At 41.8% G+C, this 26,734-nt stretch overlaps 1 protein-coding gene across 2 annotated transcripts in view; it reads left to right on the top strand.

Moving 5' to 3' along the window:
* The window catches only part of CEP85 (centrosomal protein 85), a 42,962-nt gene that overhangs the window by 6,650 nt on the left and 9,578 nt on the right, over positions 1–26,734 (top strand). The window contains exons 3-7 of one of the 2 annotated variants that reach the window (XM_052655244.1): positions 3,913–4,065; positions 16,765–17,453; positions 18,293–18,426; positions 18,810–18,927; positions 20,210–20,395. In XM_052655244.1, the coding sequence (XP_052511204.1) occupies positions 3,913–4,065; positions 16,765–17,453; positions 18,293–18,426; positions 18,810–18,927; positions 20,210–20,395 (1,280 nt within the window). Of the gene's footprint in view, positions 1–3,912; positions 4,066–16,223; positions 16,458–16,764; positions 17,454–18,292; positions 18,427–18,809; positions 18,928–20,209; positions 20,396–26,734 lie in introns of those variants that run through there. The other variant, XM_052655253.1, reaches the window with a different exon arrangement.

Raw genomic sequence — 26,734 nt, 5'->3', positions numbered from 1 at the left:
GAAATGCTGGTACCAAAAGAACAAAAATGACATGGGGCTACATTGAATAGAAAAATAGATCTCTCTGAGAGAACAACTATTTATTTCTCGTGCTACATGACTTCCAACAAGACCACGTCATTGATTATTGAGGGGGGCATATAAAGGATTGGAACAAAAACGGCTTTGGAACATAGTTCCATTTGAAATCAGAAAAACACGGCATAAATTACTGTGGTCTATGTTGTCTTTGTAGTCTTGTGGGTGGATCAGTCATCTGCTAGCCCACAAAGATTGGAATTCTTCTTGGATGCCAGCAGTCTCACTTGTGTTGTCACTAGAAACTCAGAAATTTGTCTCTAGAATGGATTTAAAGGATTTTGAAAGCTTAGTTGATATCCTAAGTTGTTATGTTAAAAGTATATATGTATATTTTATATATATATTAAAACATGTAAATATATATACACACTCAATAGACAACATTAAGTGAAGGGCTTCCCATGTTGCTCAGCTGGTGAAGAATCCACCTGCAATGTGGGAGACCTGGATTCCATACCTGGGTTGGGAAGATTCCCTGGAGAAGGGAAAAAGGCTACCCACTTCAGTCTTCTTGCCTGGAAAATTCCATGGGCAGAGGAGCCTGGAAGGCTACAGTCATACACACTCAATAGGCAACATTTAAGTAGATATGGTACATTCAAATAGGAAGTACCATTTTAGAAAAATAACTTTTGCATTCTGGGACATTTTTGAAGAAAGAATACATTTATGGAACTAATGATATGTTTTCTTTAACTTTAAAAATCTTACAGTGCCTTATAACAGACATTTTGACAGGTATGTTATTTTCTTCTAGGCATATGGCCTTGCATATAGTAAGCACTTCGAAAAAATTCAAGAGTCATTCAGCAAATATTTATTGAGCATCTGCTATGCACTGTCTTAGGACTAAATGTTCAGTTTCTTAGGACAGCTATGTATAGTGTAAGTTTTGGAATGCAGCAGTTCCTGTCAGCTCACTGCCTTTCTGTGTGTTATTCTGTGCGGTCTCTTGTTTGATTGATCCTGGCCCGTGAGCTGGTAATAGGACATGCGGCATAACACAGAACTCACACACTTCAGATAATCAGTCTCTGTAATTGTACCAAAGCATGCTTTCATTTCAGCAAATCTTTCTTTTAGAATTGATATATGGAGTGTCTGACTAGGAAGATGGTAGAAGTGAAGAAAAAGATTAGTAGTAGTAACAGGGAGTGGTTTCCAGGATGAAGCCCTCAGTGGATTTTCACTGTTTCAAAAAACATGACAAATTATACACTGACTGGAGAGATTATGCCATATAGACTCACCAAGAAGTCAAATTTCTTTGCTTTTGGCTAGAATTCTGTATACTCTACCTACTACAGGACGGTTAAGCATCCCTAGTCCTTCCCCATCCCCAGGCTTCCCTGGTGGCTCAGACAGTAAAGCGTCTGCCTGCAATGCGGGAGACCCGGGTTCGATTCTGGGTCGGGAAGATCCCCTGGAGAAGGAAATGGCAATCCACTCCAGCACTTCTGGCTGGAAAATCCCATGGACAGAGGAGCCTGATAGGCTACAGTCCATGGGGTTGCGAAGAGTCGGCCATGACTTCACTTTCACTTTAAGAATTTTGTTAATTTAGTATAGTAACACTGGCTAATCTTATGCTGATCAGAGGCTCTAATTTTTGGCTATGTTTTCTACTAAAGATTGTTACAGATTACTGTGTATATATAGATGCTTTCAAATCAGACAGTCCCCTAAGGCCCGAAGGATAAAAGCAGTTCTTGGGGAAAGTGAGAATATCTTCAGTAGAAAGTAAAAGTAAGGGTAGCGAAAAAAGCAGCAAAAGTAGGTTGGTTCAGAAGGTGGGAGAAGCACTAAATTCAAATATTATTTGCTTCCCACTAGATCATAGAGTGTATAGAAACATATTTTACACACTCAGATTCTGACACTTCAAATGGATAAGTAGCTGCTGTTACTGTTTGTTTACATGGATCATCTCAGGTAAAGTTTAGAAAAATTACATTTATGGAACTAACAGACATTTTAACAGGTATGTTATTTTATTCTAGGCATATGGCCTTGCATATAGTAAGCACTTCGAAAAAATTCAAGAGTCATTCAGCAAATATTTATTGAACATCTGCTATGCACTGTCTTAGGACTAAATGTACAGTTTCTTGGGGAAACTGTAGTGATTTTAAAAAATAATTTGAATTTAACTTTTTGCTAATATGTTCATAAATCAAGTATTGAACAATTCCTATCTACCAGGCCTCAAACAGCAAGCTGACAAAGTCAGATAAATTTCATCAGTCTTGTTTCATCTTCAGTTCAGTTCAGTTGCTCAGTCGTGTCCGACTCTTTGCAACCCCATGAATTGCAGCACGCCAGGCCTCCCTGTCCATCACCAACTCCCAGAGTTCACCCAGACTCAGGTCCATCGAGTCGGTGATACCATCCAGCCATCTCATCCTCTCTCGTCCCCTTTTTCTCCTGCCCCCAATCCCTCCCAGCATCAGAGTCTTTTCCAGTGAGTCAACTCTTCGCATGTGGGTGGCCAGAGTATTGGAGTTTCAGCTTTAGCATCATTCCTTCCAAAGAATACCCAGGGCTGATCTTCTTTAGAATGGACTGGTTGGATCTCCTTGCAGTCCAAGGGACTCTCAAGAGTCTTCTCCAACACCACAGTTCAAAAGCATCAATTCTTCGGCGCTCAGCTTTCTTCACAGTCCAACTCTCACATCCATACGTGACCACTGGAAAAACCATAGCCTTGACTAGACGGACCTTTGTTTCATCTTATCTGCTCAGAAATTTTAGTAGTTCCTCTGCATTGCCCCCCAGAACCCTTCAGATTAACTTGTAAGACTTGGCTTGATATAGGTTCACTCTGCCCAGAAGGATACCCTGATTCATTCCCAAGTGGTGATTTTCAAAGGATACTGGATTGCATGTTACCCTGTAGAGCATTTAGAAACATACGGGGGTATTTTCAGGTTTCACAGTGATGGTGGGATGGAGTGAGGTCTGTTACTGGCATTTAGGGAATGGGGAAGGACTAGGGATGCTTAATCATCCTGTAGTAGGTAGAGTATACATTGAAGAATTGTCAGACCCAGAATGCCAAGAGCACCTGTTGAGAAACCCTGCAAGAGGGAAAAATGTGGATACTGGAATCAGAATGTCATGGGTTCAAATCTCAGCTGTATCCTCTGTAAAATAGGGGTTAAAATACTTTCACTAAGTAGGTAGATGAGACCATGTCTGTAAAGTGCCGTGGCTTCTAGATTTCAAAGAATGGAGCCACTGTTAACTGTCTCAGTACTCCTGGATCCTTGGTAGGTCTTTTTTTGTGTCTTTGAACAGTCTCATCTCTTAAGCTATTTCCATTTAGGCTTAACTAATTCAGGGACTTCCCTGGTGGTTCATTGGTTGAGAATCTGCCTTACAATACAGGGAACATGGGTTCGATCCCTAGTTTGGGAACTAAGATTCCACATACCTTGGGGCACCTGAACCTGTGTGCCACAACTACTGAGCCCGAGTGTCTAGAGCCCGTGCTCTGAGACAAGAGAACCCACTGCAAGGAGAAGCCCAGTAGCACAACTAGAGAGTAGCCCCTACTCGGCACGACTAGAGAAAGCCCACCTGCAGCAATGAAGAGTCCCTGTGCTACAGAGACCCAGTGCAGCTGTGAATGAATGGATGAATGCCTAATTTTAAAAAAATCATTAAAAGAAATAAAGTTAACTAATTCAGAGTAACTGAAATAGGCACAGGAGGAAGAAAAGGGTGAGGTATGGCTATTCTCTCACAGGTTTAAGTGATTTTTTGAAAAAAAGTTTTGTGGAATTACACGAGCTGATTTACATTAACAGTGGGAAATGCTGGTTGTTTCAGGTTCCAGCGTGATTCAGAAGGGCAGTTCCCTGGGGACTGAATGGCAGACCCCAGTTATCTCAGAGGCCTTTCGGAGCCGCTTCAGTCGTTGTTCAAGTGTAGCCGATAGTGGGGACACAGCCATTGGCACATCGTGCTCGGACATCGCAGAGGGTAAGTTTGAATTAATGATTTGATTACCAAAATATATTGTCGTTTTCAAATTGTATTTCAGGTGTATTGTCATTTCCAGAATATCCATGAGTCAATTTACTCAGAGTCTGCTTGATTCTTCCTATGCTATGCTCGTCACAACTGGTCCCTTCCTCTCAACTTCTGCTGTTTGTCCTGCCTGAACAATTTCCTAATAGGTTTCTTGGCATCAGGTCTTTCCCTCTCCTGCCAGATTAATCTTAAATCCTGATTTCATAGCTTCCCTTTCCTGCAAATCCTCAACTATTATGTTACTTGGAGGATAAAGGTCAGAGTCTTCAATTCTGTCATCTGTCCCTGTCCCATTCACACGTTTTTTAAAAAATTTTGTTTATTTATTTTTGGCTGTGCTAGGTCTTTGTTGCTGCATGGGCTTTTTTTCTAGTTGTGGAGAGCAGGACTTACTCTCTAGTTGTGGTACACTGGCTTCTCATTGCAGTATCTTCCCTTGTTGGAGAGCATGGGCCCTAGGGTATGCCAGCTTCACTAGCTGCAGCATGTGGGCTCAGTAGTTGCGGCTCCAGGGCTCTAGAGCACAAACTCAGTAGTTGTGGGCACATGGGCTTAGTTGCTCAGTGGCATGTGGAATCTTCCTGGACCAGGGATTGAATCCTTGTCCCCTGCATTGGCAGGTGGATTCTTTACCACTGAGCCACCAGGGAAGCCCCAGACATATTTCTTACTGTCCTCAGGTATGTTGTCTTAACTATGCTATGAAAGCACAGAAAGCACAGAACTATTTTTTTTTTTTGATACCTGAGCTCTTTCCTTCTGTAATCTGGACCCATTTGTGCTATTCTCATCTTCTCTTGCCCCTCTCAGCTATGTTGATCTTATTTTTCATGATTTACTGAAGTGTCTTGACCAAACTTTTCACATCTCTCTCTCCCATTACTGATCTTCCTTTTTGCAATCTTATACTTTATTTTTTCTGCCACTTGTGTTTGCACTTAAGTAATAGCTATTAGGCTGCTTTGTAAATAATATATCCCAATAAAAAATTAAAAAGAAAAAACAGCAAAAAGCTGTAAGGTTGTACTTTACAAGAGTTTTTTTTTTTCCTTTTCATTTAGATGGTGGGTTCCTAGGAGGACAGAAAATCTAGTGATAATAATTAACTACTGTTTATCAAATACTTTATGATGAATACTGCGCTAAATTTTTTTTCATTAATACCGTTAAGAACTCTATGCATTTTTTTTTTAAGCGCTGGGTCTTAGTTTTGGAACTTGAGATCTTTAGTTGTGACATATGAGATCTAGTTCCCTGAGCAGGGAACAAACCCTGGCCCCCTGCAATGGGAGCATGGAGTCTTAATCACTGAATCAACAGGGAAGTCCCAAGAGATATTTTATTTCCGGTGTACAAATGAGAAAGCTGAATTTCAAAGTGATTAAGTGAGCTGATTAAAGTCACAATGAATTACTTTGGTACTTTATCAGATGTCACACCCACTTGGATGGCTATAATCAAAAAGATAGTAAGTGTTGGTGGGAATGTAGAGAAACTGGAGCCTGTCTGTTGCTGGTGGGAATGTAAAATGTTGCAGCTGCTTTGGAAAGCTGTTTGGCAGGTCCTTAAAAGATTAAACATAGAGTTGCATCATGGCTCAGCAAATCTACTCCTGGGGTGTATATACTCAAGAGAAGATGAAAACACATCCACACAGCAACTTGTACACAAATATTCATAGCAGCGTTGGTTAATAATAATAACCAAAAAATGGAAACAACCCAATGTATCAGTTAACAAATAGATGAATAAAATGTTGTATATCCATATTATGGAATACTGTGGAGCAATAACGGAGAAGGGAATGGCACCCCACTCCAGTACTCTTGCCTGGAAAGCCCCGTGGACGGAGGAGCCTGGAAGGCTGCAGTCCATGGGGTCGCTAAGAGTTGGCACAACTGAGCGACTTCACTTTCGCTTTTCACTTTCATACATTGGAGAAGGCAATGGCACACCACTCCAGTATTCTTGCCTGGAGAATCCCAGAGACAGAGGAGCCTAGTGGGCTGCCGTCTATGGGGTCTCACAGAGTCGGACACGACTAAAGCGACTTAGCAGTAGCAGTGGAGCAATAAAAAGAAATGAAGTATGAATACACTCCACAAACTGGATGAACTTTAAAAAATCCATGCTGAGTGAAAAAAGCCAGACACAAAAGACCACATATTATATGATTCCATTTGTAAGTGTCCAAAATAGGCCAATTTATACAGAAAGGAGATTTAGTGGTTGCCTAAGGCTATGAAGTTAGAGTAAATGCAGCATGACCACTAGAGGGTAAAAAGGTTTCTTTGGGGATGATGAAAATGTTCTAAACTTGATTGTAGTGATGGTCACATAATTCTGTGAATATACTAAAAAAACATTGAATTGTGTGTTTCAAGTGGGTGAAAATTGTATGGTATGTGAACTATATCTCAGTGAAGCTGGTTTTTTTTGTTTTTTTGTTTTTTTAAGAAAAAATGTTTGGGAAAAAATCTATTTTGAAGAATAAAATACTAGTACTGACTCCTGGGCACCTGGCATTTGATTTGATAGCTATGTGTATATGGGCACAGTGTCAGTAAATATTGAGTAAATGGAATAATAGATTTTAATAGACAGAACTTTAAAAATCATTTAATCCAGTTCATTTTTGCAAATGAGTAACAAAAATTCCACACAGGGTTAAGTAGCTTGCCTAATGTCACACAGCTAATTATCAGATTCAGGTCTCCCACCTGTAGTATTCTTTCTATCACTTGTGTAATCAAAAGTGTTACTGTCAGTGTACTTAGGACTTGTTAAGGTTTTGTCTACATGGGCAGTCATAGGATCTTTTTCATTTTGACTAAATAATTGAGCTTTTAAAAATCAAACAGTTTTCTAGATTTTTCCCCCTGTTGAATTGACTGGCTGCATTTCATCCAGTCAAATTGTTACACAGATTACGTGTAACTCTGCATGCTTTTTATATCTTTGGGGAAATATATATTTATATTTCCTTCCTAGTGCATTTTTATTTTTAATTTTTTTGACTGAGTGTGTGGCTTGTTACCACAACTTATCTCAGTTACCCAACCAGAGATCAAACTTGGGTCCCCAGAGGTGAAAGCTCAGGCTCTTTACCACTGGACCACCAGGGAATTGCCAGTCACGTGTTCTTTTTTAAAATTATAGTAGTCTTGACATGGTGGCCAAAACCATTGGTCTAGAAGTTTCTTTTAAAAGGATCTAAGGTTTCTTTTCTGCCACGTTATATACTGTGGTCTTAATTTTATTTTTTGCTCATTTTGTTCATGACTATGTCTTGGTTTATTTGGAGCTCAGTTGACAACCACATTTGTGACTGGTATAAAATATAGTTCATTAGGTGTTCTTTTTTTCTATTTAAAAATTTATTTATTTTGTAATGGAGTGCAGCTGATTTACAATGTTGTGTTAATTCTAGGTGTATGGCAAAGTAATTCAGTTATATATACACCTATATCTATTCTTTTTCATATTCATTTCCCATTTAGATTATTATAAAATATTGAGTAGAGATCCCTGTGCTATACGGTAGGTCCTGTTGATTACAATAGTATATTAATCCCCAAATCTTAATTTTTCCCTCCCCTTCACCTTTCCCGTTTGGTAACCATAAATTCATTCTCTTAAGTCTGTGAATCTATTTTCTGTTTGTAAATAAGTTTATTCGTATCATTTTTCTAGGCTCCACATATAAGTGATATGATATTTGTCTTTGTCTAACTTAGTATGATAATCTCTAGGTCCATTCATGTTACTGCAAATGGCATTATTTCATTTTTCTTTCTTTTCTTTTTTATGGTTAAGTAATATTCCATTGAATATATGTACCACATTGTTATTCGTGCATCTGCTGATGGACATTTAGGGTTTTTTGTTTCATTTTGCTTTTCCTGGTGGTTCTGTGCAACTTGTGGGATCTTAGTTCCCCAACCAAGGATTGAACCCAGGCCTCTGCAGTGAAAGCCTGGAGTCCTAACCATTGAACTGCCAGGGAATTCCCCATTTAGGTTTTTGATTCTACTCTTCACTAAGGTGTTTTACCTTGAAGATTCTCAAGGGACAAGATAGAGGTAGATACTTGAGAGCTCAGAAGTCTTTCAGTTTTTTGATAAAGACTGAAATCATCACTGGCTTATTTCAGACTACCGTACTTCATAAACCAGTAACGGATACAGGAGAAGAGACCAAAATTTAGCAGTAGCTAAGTCTACCCCTTACCGAGAAAGGATGGTTGCTAAAAAGAATGAATTGCTTTTGGTGAGGGGTGGGAGTTGAGGGGCAAGGAGTATGTTTGAGGAAAGGAGAGATTTAGAGATATATCCTTGAAGTGGCAAAAACCCAATGATTTGGTGAATTGTTCAGTTCAGCCGCTCAGTCATGTCTGACACTTTGCGATCCCATGAATGACAGCACTCCAGGCCTCCCTGCCCATCACCAACTCCCGGAGTTCACTCAAATTCATGTCCATCGAGTCGGTAATGCCATCCAGCCATCTCAACCTCTGTCGTCCCCTTCTGCTCCTGCCCCCAATCCCTCCCAGCATCAGGGTCTTTTCCAGTGAGTCAACTCTTCGCATGAGGTGGCCAAAGAATTGAAGTTTCAGCTTCAGCATCAGTCCTTCCAATGAACACCCAGGACTGATCTCCTTCAGAATGGACCAGTTCGATCTCCTTGCAGTCCAAGGGACTCAAGAATCTTCTGCAGCACCACAGTTCAAAAGCATCAATTCTCCGGCGCTCAGCTTTCTTCACAGTCCAACTCTCACATGCATACATGACCACTGGAAAAACCATAGCCTTGACTAGATGGACCTTTGTTGGCAAAGTAATGTCTCTGCTTTTCAATATGCTATCTAGGTTGGTCATAACTTTCCTCCCAAGGAGTAAGCATCTCTTAATTTCATGGCTGCAGTCACCATCTGCAGTGATTTTGGAGACCAAAAAAATAAAGTCTGACACTGTTTCCACTGTTTCCCCATCTATTTCCCATGGAGTGATGGGACCAGATGCCATGATCTTCGTTTTCTGAATGTTGAGCTTTAAGCCAACTTTTTCACTCTCCTCTTTCACTTTCATCAAGAGGCTTCTTAGTTCCTCTTCACTTTCTGCCATAAGGGTGGTGTCATCTGCATATCTGAGGTTATTGATATTTCTCCCGGCAATCTTGATTCCAGCTTGTGCTTCTTCCAGCCCACTGTTTCTCATGATGTAGTCTGCATATAAGTTAAATAAGCAGAGTGACAATATGCAGCCTTGACGTACTCCTTTTCCTATCTGGAACCAGTGTGTTGTTCCATGTCCAGTTCTAACTCTTGCTTCCTGACCTGCATACAGGTTTCTCAAGAGGCAGGTCAGGTGTTCTGGTTTCCCATCTCTTTCAGAATTTTCCACAGTTGATTGTGATCCACACAGTCAAAGGCTTTGGCATAGTCAATAAAGCAGAAATAGATGTTTTCCTGGAACTCTCTTTGATCCAGCAGATGTTGGCAATTTGATCTCTGGTTCCTCTGCCTTTTCTAAAAGCAGCTTGAACATCTGGAAGTTCACGGTTCACGTATTGCTGAAGCCTGGCTTGGAGAATTTTGAGCATCAGTTTACTAGCGTGTGAGATGAGTGCAGTTATGCGGCAGTTTGAGCATTCTTTGGCATTGCCTTTCTTTGGGATTGGAATGGAAACTGACCTTTTCCAGTCCTGTGGCCACTGCTGAGTTTTCCAAATTTACTGGCATATTGAGTGCAGCACTTTCACAGCATCATCTTTTAGGATTTGAAATAGCTCAACTGGGATTCCATCACCTCCACTAGCTTTGTTCGTAGTGATGCCTTCTAAGGCCCACTTGACTTCACATTCCAGGATGTCTTGCTCTAGGTGAGTGATCACACTATTGTGGTTATCTTGGTCGTGAAGATCTTTTTTGTACAGTTATTTCATTAAGAAGAGCCACCTCTTAATATCTTCTGCTTCTGTTAGCTCCATGCCATTTCTGTCCTTTATCAAGCCCATCTTTGCATGAAATGTTCCCTTGCTGCTGCTACTTCTAAGTCGCTTCAGTCGTGTCCGACTCTGTGCAACCTCATAGACGGCAGCCCACCAGGCTCCGCCATCCCTGGGATTCTGCAGGCAAGAACACTGGAGTGGGCTGCCATTTCCTTCTCCAATGCATGAAAGTGAAAAGTGAAACTGAAGTCGTTCAGTCGTGTCCAACTCTTCTCGACTCCATGGACTGCAGCCTACCAGGGTCCCCGTCCATGGGATTTTCCAGGCAACAGTACTGGAGTGGGTTGCCATTGCCTTCTCCAGAAATGTTCCCTTGTTATCTCTTATTTTCTTGAAGAGATCTCTAGTCTTTCCCATTCTGTTCTTTTTCTCTATTTTTTTGCATTGATCGCTGAGGAAGGCTTTCTTATCTTTCCTTGCTATTCTTTGGAACTCTGCATTCAGATGCTTATATCTTTCATTTTCTCCTTTGCTTTTTGCTTCTCTTTTCACAGCTATTTGTAAGGCCTCCCCAGACAGCCATTTTGCTTTTCTGCATTTCTTTTCATTGGGGATGGTCTTGATCCCTGTCTCCTGTACAATGTCACGAACTTCTGTCCATAGTTCATCAGGCCCTCCAATAGATCTAGTCCCTTAAATCTGTTTCTCACTTCTACTGTATAATCATAAGGGATTTGATATAGGTCATACCTGAATGGTCTAGTGGTTTTCCCTAGTTTCTTCAATTTAAGTCTGAATTTGGCAATAAGGAGTTCATGATCTGAGCCACAGTCAGCTCCTGTTCTTGTTTTTGCTGATTGTATAGAGCTTCTCCATCTTTGGGTGCAAAGAATATAATCAATCTGATTTTGGTGTTGTCCATCTGGTGATGTCCATGTGTAGAGTCTTCTCTTGTGTTGTTGGAAGAGGGTGTTTGCTATGACCAGTGCATGCTCTTGGCAAAACTATTAGCCTTTGCCCTGCTTCATTCCCTATTCCAAGGCCAAATTGGCCCATTACTCTAGGTGTTTCTTGACTTCCTACTTTTGCATTCCAGTCCCCTATAATGAAAAGGACATCTTTTTTGGGTGTTAGTTCTAAAAGGTCTTGTAGGTCTTCATAGAACCATTCAACAGGAGATGGCAAGAGTGAACGTTGACATTTTAGGAATCAGCGAACTAAAATGGATTGGAATGGGTGAATTTAACTCAGATGACTATTATATCTACTGCTGTGGGCAGGAATCCCTTAGAAGAAATGGAGTAGCCATCATGGTCATCAGAAGAGTCCGAAATGCAGTACTTGGATGTAATCTCAAGAACGACAGAATGATCTCTGTTTGTTTCCAAGTCAAATCATTCAATATCATGGTAATCCAAGCCTATGCCCCAACCAGTAACTCTGAAGAAGCTGAAGCTGAACGGTTCTATGAAGACCTACAAGACCTTTTCGAACTAACACCCAAAAAAGATGTCCTTTTCATTATAGGGGACTGGAATGCAAAAGTAGGAAGTCAAGAAACACCTGGAATAACAGGCAAATTTGGCCTTGCAGTATGGAATGAAGCAAGGCAAAGGCTAATAGAGTTTTGCCAAGAGAACGCACTGGTCATAGCAAACACCCTCTTCCAACAACACAAGAGAAGACTCTACATATGGACGTCACCAGATGGTCTACACCGAAATCAGATTGATTATATTCTTTGCAGCCAAAGATGGAGAAGCTCTATACAGTAAATAAGACTGGAGCTGATTGTGGTTCAGATCATGAACTCCTTACTGCCAAATTCAGACTTAGATTGAAGAAAGTAGGCAACACCATTACCATTCAGGTGTGACCTAAATCAAATCCCTTATGATTATGCAGTGGAAGTGAGAAACAGATTTCAGGGTCTAGATCTGACAGACAGAGTGCCTGACGAACTATGGATGGAAGTTCATGACATTGTATAGGAGACAGGGATCAAGACTGTCCCCATGGAAAAGAAATGCAAAAAAGCAAAATGGCTGTCTGAGGAGGCCTTACAAATAGCTATGAAAAGAAGAGAAGCAAAAAGCCAAGGAGAAAAGGAAAGATATACCCGTTTGAAAACAGATTTCCAAAGAATAGCAGGGAGAGATAAGAAAGCCTTCCTCAGCAATCAATGCAAGGAAATGGAGAAAAACAACAGAATGGGAAAGACTAGCGATCTCTTCAAAAAAATTAGAGATACCAAGGGAACATTTCATGCAAGGATGGGCTCGATAAAGGACAGAAATAGTATGGAGCTAACAGAAGCAGAAGATATTAAGAAGAGGTGGCAAGAATACACAGAAGAACTGTACAAAAAAAGATCTTCATGACCCAGTTAATCATGATGGTGTGATCACTCACCTAGAGCCAGACATCCTGGAATGTGAAGTCAAGTGGGCCTTAGGAAGGATCACTATGAACAAAGCTAGTGGAGGTGATGGAATCCCAGTTGAGCTATTTCAAATCCTAAAAGATGATGCTGTGAAAGTGCTGCACTCATATAATATGCCAGCAAATTTGGAAAACTCAGCAGTGGCCACAGGACTGGAAAAGGTCAGTTTCCATTCCAATCCCAAAGAAAGGCAATGCCAAAGAATGCTCAAACTGCCGCATAACTGCACTCATCTCACACGCTAGTAAACTGATGCTCAAAATTCTCCAAGCCAGGCTTCAGCAATACGTGAACCGTGAACTTCCAGATGTTCAAGCTGCTTTTAGAAAAGGCAGAGGAACCAGAGATCAAATTGCCAACATCTGCTGGATCATGGAAAAAGCAAGAGAGTTCCAGGAAAACATCTATTTCTGCTTTATTGACTATGCCAAAGCCTTTGACTGTGTGGATCACAATCAACTGTGGAAAATTCTGAAAGAGATGGGAAACCAGAACACCTGACCTGCCTCTTGAGAAACCTGTATGCAGGTCAGGAAGCAAGAGTTAGAACTGGACATGGAACAACACACTGGTTCCAGATAGGAAAAGGAGTACGTCAAGGCTGCATATTGTCACTCTGCTTATTTAACTTATATGCAGACTACATCATGAGAAACAGTGGGCTGGAAGAAGCACAAGCTGGAATCAAGATTGCCGGGAGAAATATCAATAACCTCAGATATGCAGATGACACCACCCTTATGGCAGAAAGTGAAGAGGAACTAAGAAGCCTCTTGATGAAAGTGAAAGAGGAGAGTGAAAAAGTTGGCTTAAAGCTCAACATTCAGAAAACGAAGATCATGGCATCTGGTCCCATCACTCCATGGGAAATAGATGGGGAAACAGTGGAAACAGTGTCAGACTTTATTTTTTTGGTCTCCAAAATCACTGCAGATGGTGACTGCAGCCATGAAATTAAGAGATGCTTACTCCTTGGGAGGAAAGTTATGACCAACCTAGATAGTATATTGAAAAGCAGAGACATTACTTTGCCAACAAAGGTCCATCTAGTCAAGGCTATGGTTTTTCCAGTGGTCATGTATGGATGTGAGAGTTGGACTGTGAAGAAAGCTGAGCGCCGAAGAATTGATGCTTTTGAACTGTGGTGTTGGCGAAGACTCTTGAGAGTCCCTTGGACTGCAAGGATACCCAGCTGGTCCGTCCTAAAGTAGATCAGTCCTGGATGTTCATTGGAAAGATTGATGCTGAAACTGAGACTCCAACACTTTGGCCACCTCATGCGAAGAGTCAACTCATAGGAAAAGACCCTGATGCTGGGAGGGATTGAGCATAGGAGGAGAAGGGGTCGACAGAGGATTAGATGGCTGGATGGCATCATCGACCCGACGGACATGGGTTTGGATAAACTCTGGAGTTGGTGATGGACAGGGAGGCCTGGAGTGCTGCGATTCATGAGGTTGCAAAGAGTTGGACACTCTGAGTGACTGAACTGAACTGATGGGAATGGATGCCATGATCTTAGTTTTCTGAATGTTGTGCTTTAAGCCAACTTTTTCACTCTCCCCTTTAACTTTTTTCTCCACTTTCTGCCATAAGGGTGGTGTCATCTGCATATCTGAGGTTATTGATATTTCTCCTGGCAATCTTGATTCCAACTTGTGCTTCCTCCAGCCCTGCAGTTCTCATGATGTAGTCTGCATATAAGTTAAATAAGCAGGGGGACAATATACAGCCTTGACGTACTCCTTTTCCTATTTGGAACCAGTGTGTTGTTCCATGTCCAGTTCTAACTGTTGCTTCCTGACGTGCACAGAGGTTTCTCAAGAGGCAGGTCAGGTGGTCTGGTATTTCCATCTCTTTCAGAATTTTCCACAGTTGATTGTGATCCCCATAGTCAAAGGCATCGGCATAGTCAATAAAGCAGAAATAGATGTTTTCCTGGAACTCTTCTTGCTTTTTCGATGACCCAGCAGATGCTGGCAATTTGATCTCTGGTTCCTCTGCCTTTTCTAAAAGCAGCTTGAACATCTGGAAGTTCACGGTTCATGTATTGCTGAAGCCTGGCTCGGAGAATTTTGAGCATCAGTTTACTAGCGCATGAGATGAGTGCAGTTGTGTGGCAGTTTGAGCATTCTTTGGCATTGCCTTTCTTTGGGATTGGAATGGAAACTGACCTTTTCCAGTCCTTTGTGGCCACTGCTGAGTTTTCCATATATGCTGACATATTGAGTGCAGCACTTTCACTGCATCATCTTTTAGGATTTGAAATAGCTCATATTAAAAAATCACATATCTCATATGCTAAATTTGAATAGCCTTTGAAAATTATAGAAGATAGTGACACTTATGGAAATATGTTGCTGTTTTCTTTCAAAATGCTCTTAAACAGAAGCCAGACTTTAATGTATCTTGACATTTTATAGTATTTTCTCAGAATCACACAGTTTCCTTAATGTAAATAGATAAACACAGTAGATAAATCACAAGTGCTGACAGACCTCATTTCATCATCCATAGATGGACCATACTCACCAGCAAATTAGAGAAACAATATTCTTTTGGGCAGTTGGTACCTTTTTTGCTGACTTAGGTTTTGGCATTACTCCTTTGGGCATTATGGGCTCAAAACTGAATTTGGTGAGTCGTGAGAGAGTGGTGCCGTGAGTGGAGAATGGAAGAAGGTATTGCCGAGTTCAGCATAGAAGCAGCCCTCATAACCAAAATCTTGCTGTCTTCTCTTCCATAATTATATTTGGAAAGTGGGGACCCTTGATGAGAGAATATTATGGTGTCACTATGGAAGATTTCAAGGAGGGAGCTTTCTAGTCTTAGAATCTTCATCACCACCAGTCTACCTTAACCCTGTTGACTAGTTATGTATTTAAGTTTCGGGACATCAAAAACGGTGTCCTTTGACTCTTGAAATGTCCTTCTTTCTTGGTCCTGAGAAGCTGATGCATGCCATCAAAAATTACTGGTTGTTTTGCTTCTTGTTTGTTTTTACTATGGTATTTTATAAATCCCCACGATCATCTGAATAGAGGAAATTAGGTACTCTGCATACGTTATAAGGGATAATTTGGCTTGCTTGTTTTTAAAGAACTGCTTACAAATGCATATGCGAAGATGATAGCAGATCTATATCCATTTTATTCTGAAAAAGGTTAGTATCTGTCCTCATTGGCTCAGTATGTTCTGTGTTGGTTGATGGAAAATGAAACAAATTGGAGATCTATTCTTCTCCACAGTAGATGTTGCTTAGTTTGGAAAGAATCTTGGACACAGTTGAGAAAGACGTTTCTATCCCTTGTCCCCCTCACTCGGTTCCCTGCCTGCTGAAGGCAAGAGGTATGTTTCCTCATATTCCTGCCTGTACTTTGCTTGTAGCCCTCAGCCCTGTGTTAGTTCTGTGACCTTGTAGTCCTCTTCACAGTGGCACTTGAAAGTTGGAAACAGTAAAAATGTGAACTTTCTGCAGCAGAGCCAATCGGAGAGTTGTCTCCCAAGACTAGGCAGGAGCTAAAGGAAACATAAATCCAGTCTCAAGGAAAGTGAAAAGTCAGTTATATACAAACAAGGGGCTAAATAAAAGGCAAAGTAAAAAATAGAGGATTTCAGTGTTTACCAGTTGAGGGTGCTCACTGTGCTAGAATGAAACCTGAGAGTTGCTAAGAATAACTTGACATATCCTGGCAGTCAGGTCTGGCGTGTGGGAGAGAGAGCAGAATCCTGATTCAGATGCGGCGCTCCCCTCCCCAGGCACGAAGCAGCACTATCCAGTTTGCCGTATTCTTTGGATAGTTTAGATTCATTGTTCACCTTTGCTGTGGAGCTTTTGGAGATCAAAGAGGATTCCGGCAGCCCTTGGAAAAGACATTTTTATTAGATTGGATTATAGCTTAGAGTCGCCCAGCTCTTGGAAGAGTAGGACCTAATCCAGTTCCCTTAAGTAAGTGATGTTTTTCTTAAGTTCAGTTTTCAGCTTTGTTGACTGGCAGGATTTTTTTTATTCAAATACAAAGAACAGTATAAATTAAAAGTGAAGCCAGTGTTACCTTTCTTTGGTTTGCCTTGGGAATGGCATTTGAGATCCTAGAACACACATCTCCCATTTAGGCTGCTATATTTTTCTGCCTGATACTTGTGACAGTGCCCTCTCTGCCTGCTCTCAGGCAGAGAATGTCTGGCATAGCAGCCAAACTCAAAAAAAGCTTGCTGCTTCGATTTTGACTTACGGAAGACTATTCTCTCCACAGATTTTTGCAGTTCAAGTAGCAGTCCTTCTTTCCAGCCCATCAAAAGCCACGTAACCATTCCAACAGCCCATGTGATACCTTCTACTTTGGGGACCTCTCCTGCCAAGCCAAATTCTGCTGCCGGACCCTCTTCCAAACTTCCTTTGTCAGGGTTGGCTGAAAGTGTGGGGATGACAAGAAATGGAGACCTCAGTTCAATGAAACGTTCTCCAGGCCTTTCTAGAGATTTCATGTATCTTTGTGGTGCTGCTGGAGAAAGTGGAGTTGAGCAGTCCTGGTTTCCAGCAGTGGGCCATGAAAGAGAAGAAGCAGCGAGAAAGTTTGATGTTCCCAATATGGAGTCTACCCTCAATCAGTCAGCAATGCTGGAGACACTTTATTCAGATCCCCACTACCGAGTCTATTTCCACAACCCAAGAACCGACACAAACAAGGAGCTATACAAAGGGTTGCCTGAGACCAAGAAGGCACCAGGCAGCGGGGCAGCATGTGAGAGGAATGGACCACACCCTGGCAGCAGTGGGGTTCTTCCTTTGGGACTCCAGCCTGCTCCTGGGCTCTCCAAGCCTCTACCTTCTCAGGTGTGGCAGCCAAATCCTGACCCTTGGCATTCCCGCGAGCGATCTTGTGAACTCAGCACTTGTCGGCAGCAGCTGGAATTGATCCGTTTACAGATGGAGCAAATGCAGGTAGAGGCCTTTCTTTCCTTGGACTTTGCAGTTTCTGTGCTAATCTTAGAACTATATAGGTTTTTTTTTTTCTTATAAGTTTTGACTCCAAAGAAAGTGTTTGTAAAAAGGAGGGAAGATTTTTATAGGTAGGCAGTCTTGTGAATGTCATCAAATCTGTTGGTTCTAAACACCAGATTGGTTCTCCAAAGCATAGGGTTACAAAGGGAAACCCAGAAGTAGGACACTAACACTGATTGTATGTGTGTGTACTTACATAACAGTCACTAGGCTAGGTACTTTAACGTACAGAATCTTACTTGATCCTTACAGCACTCTGATGAAGTAAATGTAGGAATTTACCAGGTTCTTAGAATAACTAATCTGTCCAGAGACACAGAGCTGGTTTAAGTGGCAGAGCTCTAGGGTTCAAAAACTATCTTTTAGTCCCATATCCTTTCCACTGTACTACTTTTGTGTTTGTTTTTTGGTTTTGTTTTGTTTTTTGAAAGTTCTTGTACTTACTAAGAATGGGGAGAAAGGAAGCAGGACACATTCTCCTTTCCTGGTTGGTGAGGGCATCTTAGCTCCTGATTAGCTTTTGTTCCAGATAAAGAAAGATAAACTGACCTTTTCTTAGAAACTAGAGCCTTTCTGAGCAAGAAGTGTCCAGTTGGCAGAAGTCTCTTAGGCAGGTTCTTTCCAGTCATGCATCAGAGCTAAAATTATTTCATAAACAGTGGGCCTTCTCCAAATGAGCCAAAGTGAATCTTGACTGCAGACACAGCTGGGCGCTTTGTAGGTGCTTTCAGGTGCCTGTAGGTTAACATTAAGTCCCACTGGGCCTGCTTGTCTTCCAGCTTCAGAATGGAGCCGTCTGCCACCATCCTGCTGGTTTTTCTCCTTCATTGCCCACGTTAGACCCAGCACAATGGATGAGCATCTTGAGCAGTAATGAACACCTTCTGAAGGAAAAGGAGCTCCTTATTGACAAGTAAGGGGGCAAGGAGCCATAGGGCCCCCACTGATGACATCTCCCCAAGGGCAGTGCATCCTCCTCTGTTTAGACCCCTGCTTTGCCTCATAATAAGTAGCCTAGTCCTGTTTGTGAATAATGTGATAGGTTTGTTGCCTATCTCTGCAGGGGCTGTGGGGAATGCCTAGAGGAAACCCAGGCAGCTGGGTCTTTGCAGCTGATCTTTCTTCATTTTCCCTCAGTCAGTTTTCTCATTTGCATTTCTTCCTTCAGCACTACCCAAGAATCCAAGGTCTTTGTTTACAAAGTGTGGTTTTTACCTATTTAAGGAAAGTTGGGGCTCATATTACAAGTGGGTTTGTGTCAGGACCCTGGGCCTCATTCTGTTCTGACTTTCGCAGGCAGAGGAAACATATCTCTCAGCTGGAACAGAAGGTGCGAGAGAGTGAACTGCAAGTCCACAGTGCTCTTTTAGGCCGTCCTGCCCCCTTTGGGGATGTCTGCTTGTTGAGGCTGCAGGTAAGCCTTGGCAGCCAGGATGGCACTCTGCTTGTCATAACTCAGTATCTTCCCTGTGCTTGGCACTGGTAGGTATCCAGGAGACAGAAAATGGACCAAGTGAAGTAAGGTATTCTTGCCCTCAGAAAGTAAACATTCTAATTATAAAGCATTTCCTGTTCTGCTCTTGAGGGGGCAGAAAAGGCCTGAGGATGGAATCAAGTGGAAGTCCAGGTGCCTTGATATCAGGACATACTTGGGAGAAAAGGAAGGCAGAGCAAGGTTCATGGTAAGGCCCTAGAATTGAGTGATGTTCTGAGAAGTCTTCATCTACCGGCCCTGGCCAAGTGAAGAGAGCAGCAGAGGTAGCACGGAGATGTAGAGCCATTCCCATTTTCATTCTTCCATGTCTAGGAGCAACTGAGGGAAAACTACGCTTCACTCAGGGCAGGAGCTCTGAAAGATGTTGGCCAAGCTTCTTCTGCAATTTGGGCTTTTGAGTGATGAGTATTAGACAGACTATAGTACTGTACTGGCTTTGCCACCTAGTGGGCTTCTTAAGATAATGTTCCATCTTGGAGAATCAGAATGTTAGTGTGAGAATGGCCATTACATAGAATATATCTCAGTCTTCTCATTTACTGATGAGAAAATTGAGGCCCAAGAAGGAGGAAGAGTTTACCTTAAGTCATGTAAAGAATGAGTGGAGGAGAACCAGGCCTTGAGCCCAGGTCTGCTGATATATTGTCCTGTATTCCTTTGTTACATGACTGGTCCTTGAATATTGCTTTAAGCCAGTGGTTCTGAAATTGGAGTGTGCATCTGAATCACCTGGAGGGCTTGTTAAAACACAGATTATTAAGATCCGTCCCCAGAATTTCTGATTTACTGGGTCTGGGAGTTGGACTTAAGAATTTGCATTTCTAACAAGTTCCCAGGTAATGCTGAAGCTGTTAGTCCTGAAAGTAAAAGTCGCTCAGTTGTCTCCAACTCTGTGACTCCATGGACTATACAGTCCATGAAGTTCCCCAGGCCAGAATACTGGAGTAAGTAGCCTTTCCCTTCTCCAGGGGATCTTCCCAGCCCAGGGATTGAACCCAGGTCTCCCACAATGCAGGTGGATTCTTTACCAACTGAACTATCAAGGAAGCCCCTGTTAGTCCTAGGACCACACTTTGAGAAGCACTGCTTGCAGGAAGTCTTAGAGAAAATTGATATTCGACCACAAAGTATGCTAGGTATAAGTAAAGTACATGGGACTCTCAGGGTAAGGAACAGTTACATATTGCGAATCTTTCTGCAGGAATTGCAGCGAGAGAACACTTTCTTACGTGCACAGTTTGCACAGAAGACAGAAGCCTTGAGCAAAGAAAAGATCGAGCTTGAAAAGAAACTCTCTGCTTCAGAAGTTGAAGTCCAGCTCATCAGAGAGTCACTCAGAGTGGCACTGCAGAAGCATTCGGAGGAAGGGAAGAAACAGGAAGAAAGGGTGAGCTAAGGAGCTGATAGCTTTCTAATTCACAAAAGAATTGGCAGTCAGCCCTTTCCTGCCAAACTATTCTTGGAACCTGGAGTAGACAATTGGGTGAAACACCCTACATTGACTTCTCATGCAGGACTGGCTTGTTTGAAATGGAACCCTTCATATCTGCTTCATCTCCACAAAACTATCACAGACAGTGTATAATCTCTCACTGTCCCAGGTTGTGATGGGGAACCAGCTGGCCTAGGTGAAAAACCAGTCTAACCAGTCATACCAAATGGTACTGTTGCAAGGTGTACCTGTGGTACATCATTCAGCGTGATTTCTTCTCACTTCTACCTAAAAAGTAGGTGACGAATCCCACATATGCAGCTATTTGGGGAGTTTTTTACATTTTTGCCAGTGCTCTTAGAATCGCCTCAGGTTGAGATTGATTTTCATAGAAGAGCTAAATCTTCTGGTTCTGTTCACGGGTTGCTCTAATATAGATATTCTTGGGGGACCAGTTTAATAATGTTTAGCTCTGGACCACTTGCATCAAAGTCAGCTAGAGAAATGCTTCTTAAACTTTAATGTGTTTAAGAATAATTTGGAGATCTTGATGAAAATACAGATCCAGATTCAGTAGTTTTGGAAGGGGAGGCAGCCCTGGGATTTTGCATTTCTGACAATCTTACCAGGTGATATTGGTGCCTTAATGTACAGCATGGACTTAAAGGCTTGTTTGAAAAAAAAAGAAAAACTTTTAATCAAAATACATGTGGCTAAGTTAGATAACCAACATGTTATCAAATATCAACATCAATATCAATATCAGCCCCACTCAACAGAATTAGCTGTCCTCAACTCTTTTCTTACTCCTGACATATACGTCTGTATTTCTGAATAGTATTCTCTTACTTAATGCATTTTTTTGCTGGTTTTGTTTCATGAATGCAGTATCTTTTCTCTGATGATATTGATTATGTCTTTTGGGATATCTGCATCTGCTATAGTGTTTCTTTCAGGTCTTTTTTTGTTTTTGTGTCTTTCACGTTAGAGGGTTGATGATCCTTGAATGAAAGAGTGCTCATATTTAAGAATATAGTATTTTTAAATTGCATGGAAGCTCTGGGTTCATGGAAGTTGCCTGGTGGGCTTCCCTATTGGATGATCAAACTTAGTCTTCCCTTTTCACTTGGGAACCCTTAAATGTCAATATCTGATGTCTCATCTCACTTTCTCTAGAAAAGAATCTTCAGCCTGCTGCCTGGTGGGGAGGCTGGGGACAGGAATGCTTTTGGCCTTTGGGTTCTCAACACTGAGAAGGAAATTAGATTTAAAGTCTCATAGTTCTACACATAGATTGTTATTTATGCTTATTTTCAACCCAGTGCTTCATTCTCTGTCTCTCTCTGCCATGACTGATACCCCTGAGCTGGGCTCTCTCTGATTTGATTTCTCCACAAAGAATAAATCTCCAGTCTCCTTTTGGGAAAACCCAGGGTGAGAATGATATCCACCTAGCCTGAATATAGACTTCCAGTGAATTCCCCTATTTTCCAGGTTTATGGCTGATACCTCCCTGCCTCAGGTATCTCATGTTTAAAGTAGAGGGATTCTTGTGGGTTGTGAAGGGCACATTGTCTTCCAAGTAGTCTGTGACTCCTACTGCAAATTATAACTCCTCTGCTCCAAATCGTCTGTCCCTCCCATTCCTTTCATGTTCTGGAAACATCTTGAACCGTCTTATATACTTTTTTATCTGTCTTTGCAGGGCTGTGCTGCATCTCTGTTGCTGCGTGGGCTTTTTTCTAGTTGAGTGAGCTGGAGCTATACTCTAGCTGTAGTGTGACTTCTCATTGTCTTCTCTTGTTATGAAGCACAGCCTCCAGAGCATGCAGGCTTCCATAGTTGTGGCTTTGCGACTCTAGAGCATGGGTTCAATAGTTGTGGCTATGGGGCTTAGTTGCTCCACAGCACGTGGAATCTTCCAGACCAGGGATCAAACCCGAGTCTCTTCCATTGGCAGGCAGGTTCTTTGCCACTGAACCGTCATGGAAGACCCTATCTTGTATACTTTTGTCTCCTCTGTTGCCTTTTAAAAATTGGTATTTTATTTTATGCCTGTCATTCTAGAAATATTTTGGAAGGGAGAAAAAAGAAACTTCTCTGACTGGCCTACCATTTCTTTAATTAAGAGTTGGCCATCAGCATTTTCAATAAGCTTCCCACGTCATTCTGATGCATATTAAGATGACAGAATCTGGAGAATGACATGGAGCTTGAACGGTACAGATTGTACCTGGGGTAAAGCTTTTAACTGATTTTCAGGGATCCTTCTTAGTACTGTGTTGTCTTTGGATCAAATTAGGCCTGAGCCTCTTTGGCATCAATAAATCTGCCTTTTTCCCTGCTTTATCTCCAGCTTCCTTTTTCATAAGCCAAAGAAAAAGCCGTAATAGTAAGAAAAGTTTCCATTCAACAAATCTTAATTGATTTCCTGCTTAGTGCCAAGCATTGTGCTGTGTTGGGGATTTGATAAAAGCCAAATGGACACAGCCCCTCCTCTCAAGGCGTTTCATTAGCCCTTCCAGATGATTGCTTAGCTTTATATCATATGAAGTGTTTAGAGAAGAATGCATTACCTGTCTCATCAGAATAGACCAGGTGGGCTGTATTTATACTACCTCTACGGTTATATATACTTTTGCAGTTAAGTTCTGATGCAAACCACTCAGAGTTAGCATCAGACCCCACAAGTTTAAAGGACACAGTCCCCCAAAAGACTATGCTTATTTATTATTTCAGATGCCAACTGCAGGTTTTGGGTTCCCTAGATTGCCTATATTTCTGACCAACTGGCTGTAAATCCAGGGGTTCCCATGACACCTTCAGGTTCAGTAATTTCACAGATTACAGTTTTGTTATACAAATCATGATAAGCCAAGAGACAAATAGGACGAGGTCTGGGAAAGTCCTAAAAGCAGGGCTTCCATACCTTTTCCCTCTTGGAATTAGAACCTGTCATCCTCCCAGCACATGCATGTGTTCATCAACCAGGAAGTTCCATTGAGCTTTGGTGTCTAGAGTTTTTAATTGGGATTTTATCATGTAGGCATGATTGAACTCAAATCTCCTGTCTTTGTCCCCTTTTCGCAGGAAGTTGGGTTCAACTCCATTGGTTTTTGTACTGATCAGTTCCTGTTCTGAATCATCTAATTAGCATATATGCATTTATGGTGTGCTCTGGTCCATTGAGCAATATTGCATAGGAACCTGGAATGTTAGGTACATGAATCAAGGCAAACTGGAAGTGGTCAAACAGGAGATGGCAAGAGTGAACGTTGACGTTTTAGGAATCGGCAAACTAAAATGGACTGGAATGGGTGAATTTAACTCAGATGACCATTATATCTACTACTGCGGGCAGGAATCCTTTAGAAGAAATGGAGTAGCCATCATGGTCATCAGAAGAGTCCGAAATGCAGTACTTGGATGCAATCTCAAAAACGACAGAATGATCTCTGTTCGTTTCCAAGGCAAACCATTCAATATCATGGTAATCCAACTCTATGCCCTGACCAGTAACACTGAAGAGGCTGAAATTGAACGGTTCTATGAAGACCTACAAGACCTCTTCGAACTAACACCCAAAAAAGATGTCCTTTTCATTATAGGGGACTGGAATGCAAAAGTAGGAAGTCAAGAAACACCTGGAATAACAGGCAAATTTGGCCTTGAAGTACAGAATGAAGCAGGGCAAAGGCTAATAGAGTTTTGTCAAGAGAACACACTGGTCATAGCAAACACCCCTCTTCCAACAACACAAAAGAAGACTCTACACATGGACATCACCAGATGGCCAACACCGAAATCAGACTGATTATATTCTTCGCAGCCAAAGATGGAGAAGCTCTATTCAGTCAGCAAAAACAAGACCAGGAGCAGATTGTGGCTCAGATCATGAACTTCTTATTGCCAAATTCAGACTTAAATTGAAGAAAGTGGGGAAAACCACCAAACCATTCAGGTATGACCTAAATCAAACCCCTTATGATAAAAGCAAAATCCCTTTGATAAAAGCAAAATGGACACAGCCCCTCCTCTCAAGGAGTTTACAGTCTCATTAGCCCTTATGATAAAAGGGTAATGATTATACAGTGGAAGTGAGAAATAGATTTAAGGTACTAGATCTGATAGACAGAGTGCCTGATGGAGGTTCATGACATTGTACAGGAGACAGGGATCAAGACCATCCCCATGGAAAAGAAATGCAAAAGAGCAAAATGGCTGTCTGAGGAGGCTTTACAAATAGCTGTGAAAAGAAGAGAAGCAAAAGCAAAGGAGAAAAGGAAATATATACCCATTTGAAAGCAGAGTTCCAAAGAATAGCAAGGAGAGATAAAGCCTTCCTCAGCAATCAGTGCAAAGAAGTAGAGGAAACCAACAGAATGGGAAAGACTAAAGATCTCTTCAAGAAAATTAGAGATACCAAGGGAACGTTTCATGCAAAGATGGGCTCGATAAAGGACAGAAATGGTATGGACCTAACAGAAGCAGAAGATACTAAGAAGAGGTGTCAAGAATACACAGAAGAACTATACAAAAAAGATCTTCACAACCCAGATAATCACAATAGTGTGATCACTCACCTAGAGACAGACATCCTGGAATGTGAAGTCAAGTGGGCCTTAGAAAGCATCACTACGAACAAAGCTAGTGGAAGTGATGGGATTCCAGTTGAGCTATTTCAAATCCTGAAAGATGATGCTGTGAAAGTGCTGCACTCAATATGCCAGCAAATTTGGAAAACTCAGCAGTGGCCACAGGACTGGAAAAGGTCAGTTTTCATTCCAATCCCAAAGAAAGGCAATGCCAAAGAATGCTCATACTACCTCATAATTGCACTCATCTCACACGCTAGTAAAGTAATGCTCAAAATTCTCCAAGCCAGGCTTCAGCAATATGTGAACCATGAACTTCCAGATGTTCAAGCTGCTTTTAGAAAAGGCAGAGGAACCAGAGATCAAATTGCCAACATCCGCTGGATCATCGAAAAAGGGAGAGTTCCAGGAAAACATCTATTCCTGCTTTATTGACTATGCCAAAGCCTTTGTGTGGATCACAGTAAACTGTGGAAAATTCTGAAAGAGATGGGAAACCAGAACACCTGACCTGCCTCTTGAGAAACCCTTATGCAGGTCAGGAAGCAACAATTAGAACTAGACATGGAACAACAGACTGGTTCCAAATAGGAAAAGGAGTATGTCAAGGCTGTATATTGTCCCCCTGCTTATTTAACTTCTGTGCAAAATACATCATGAGAAACGCAGGGCTGGAGGAAGCACAAGCTGGAATCAAGACTGCCAGGAGTAATACCAATAACCTCAGATATGCAGATGACACCACCCTCATGGCAGAAAGCAAAGAACTAAAGAATCTCTTGATGAAAGTGAAAGAGAAGAGAAAAAGTTGGCTTAAAGCTCAACATTCAGAAAACTAAGATAATGACATCCAGTCGTATCACTTCGTGGCAAGTAGATGGTAAAACAGTGGAAACAGTGTCAGATTTTATTTTTTGGGCTCCAAAATCACTGCAGATGGTGATTGCAGCCATGAAATTAAAAGATGCTTACTCCTTGGGAGGAAAGTTATGACCAACCTAGACGGCATATTGAAAAGCAGAGACATTACTTTGCCAACAAAGGTCCGTCTAGTCAAGGCTATGGTTTCTCCAGTGGTCATGTATGCATGTGAGAGCTGGACTATAAAGAAGGCTGAGCACAGAAGAATTGATGCTTTCGAACTATGGTATTGGAGACTCTTGAGAGTCCCTTGGACTGCAAGGAGATCCAACCAGTCCATCCTAAAGGAGATCAGTCCTGGGTGTTCATTGGAAGGACTGATGTTCAAGCTGAAGGTCCAGTCCTTTGGCCACCTGATGTGAAGAGCTGACTCATTTGAAAAGACCCTGTTGCTGGGAAAGATTGAGGGCAGGAGGTGAAGGGGACGACAGAGGATGAGATGGTTGGATGGATGGCATCACCGACTCAATGGACATGAGTTTGGGTGAACTCTGGGAGTTGCTGATCGACAGGGAGACCTGGCATGCTGCGTTTCACGGGGTCGGAAAGAGTCGGACGCTTAGTCATGTCCAACTCTTTGCGACTGAACTGAGCTGGTCCACTGTGAATAACAAACAACACATTTATTATTTGGGATATTCTAAGAATTTAGAAGTTACCTCGAGGAACTTGAACAAAGACCAGAGAAATTCTTTTATTATACAGTAGAGCTACCAGGTTTTGAAAACTGCCCAAGAATCCCCTCTTCCTTGCCCTTGAATGGAAAGTTCTGGTGTGG

This window comes from Budorcas taxicolor, chromosome 2 (genome assembly GCF_023091745.1).
Source record: "Budorcas taxicolor isolate Tak-1 chromosome 2, Takin1.1, whole genome shotgun sequence".
Lineage (NCBI taxonomy): Eukaryota > Metazoa > Chordata > Mammalia > Artiodactyla > Bovidae > Budorcas > Budorcas taxicolor.
This window is presented reverse-complemented; position numbering and strand designations above follow the sequence as displayed.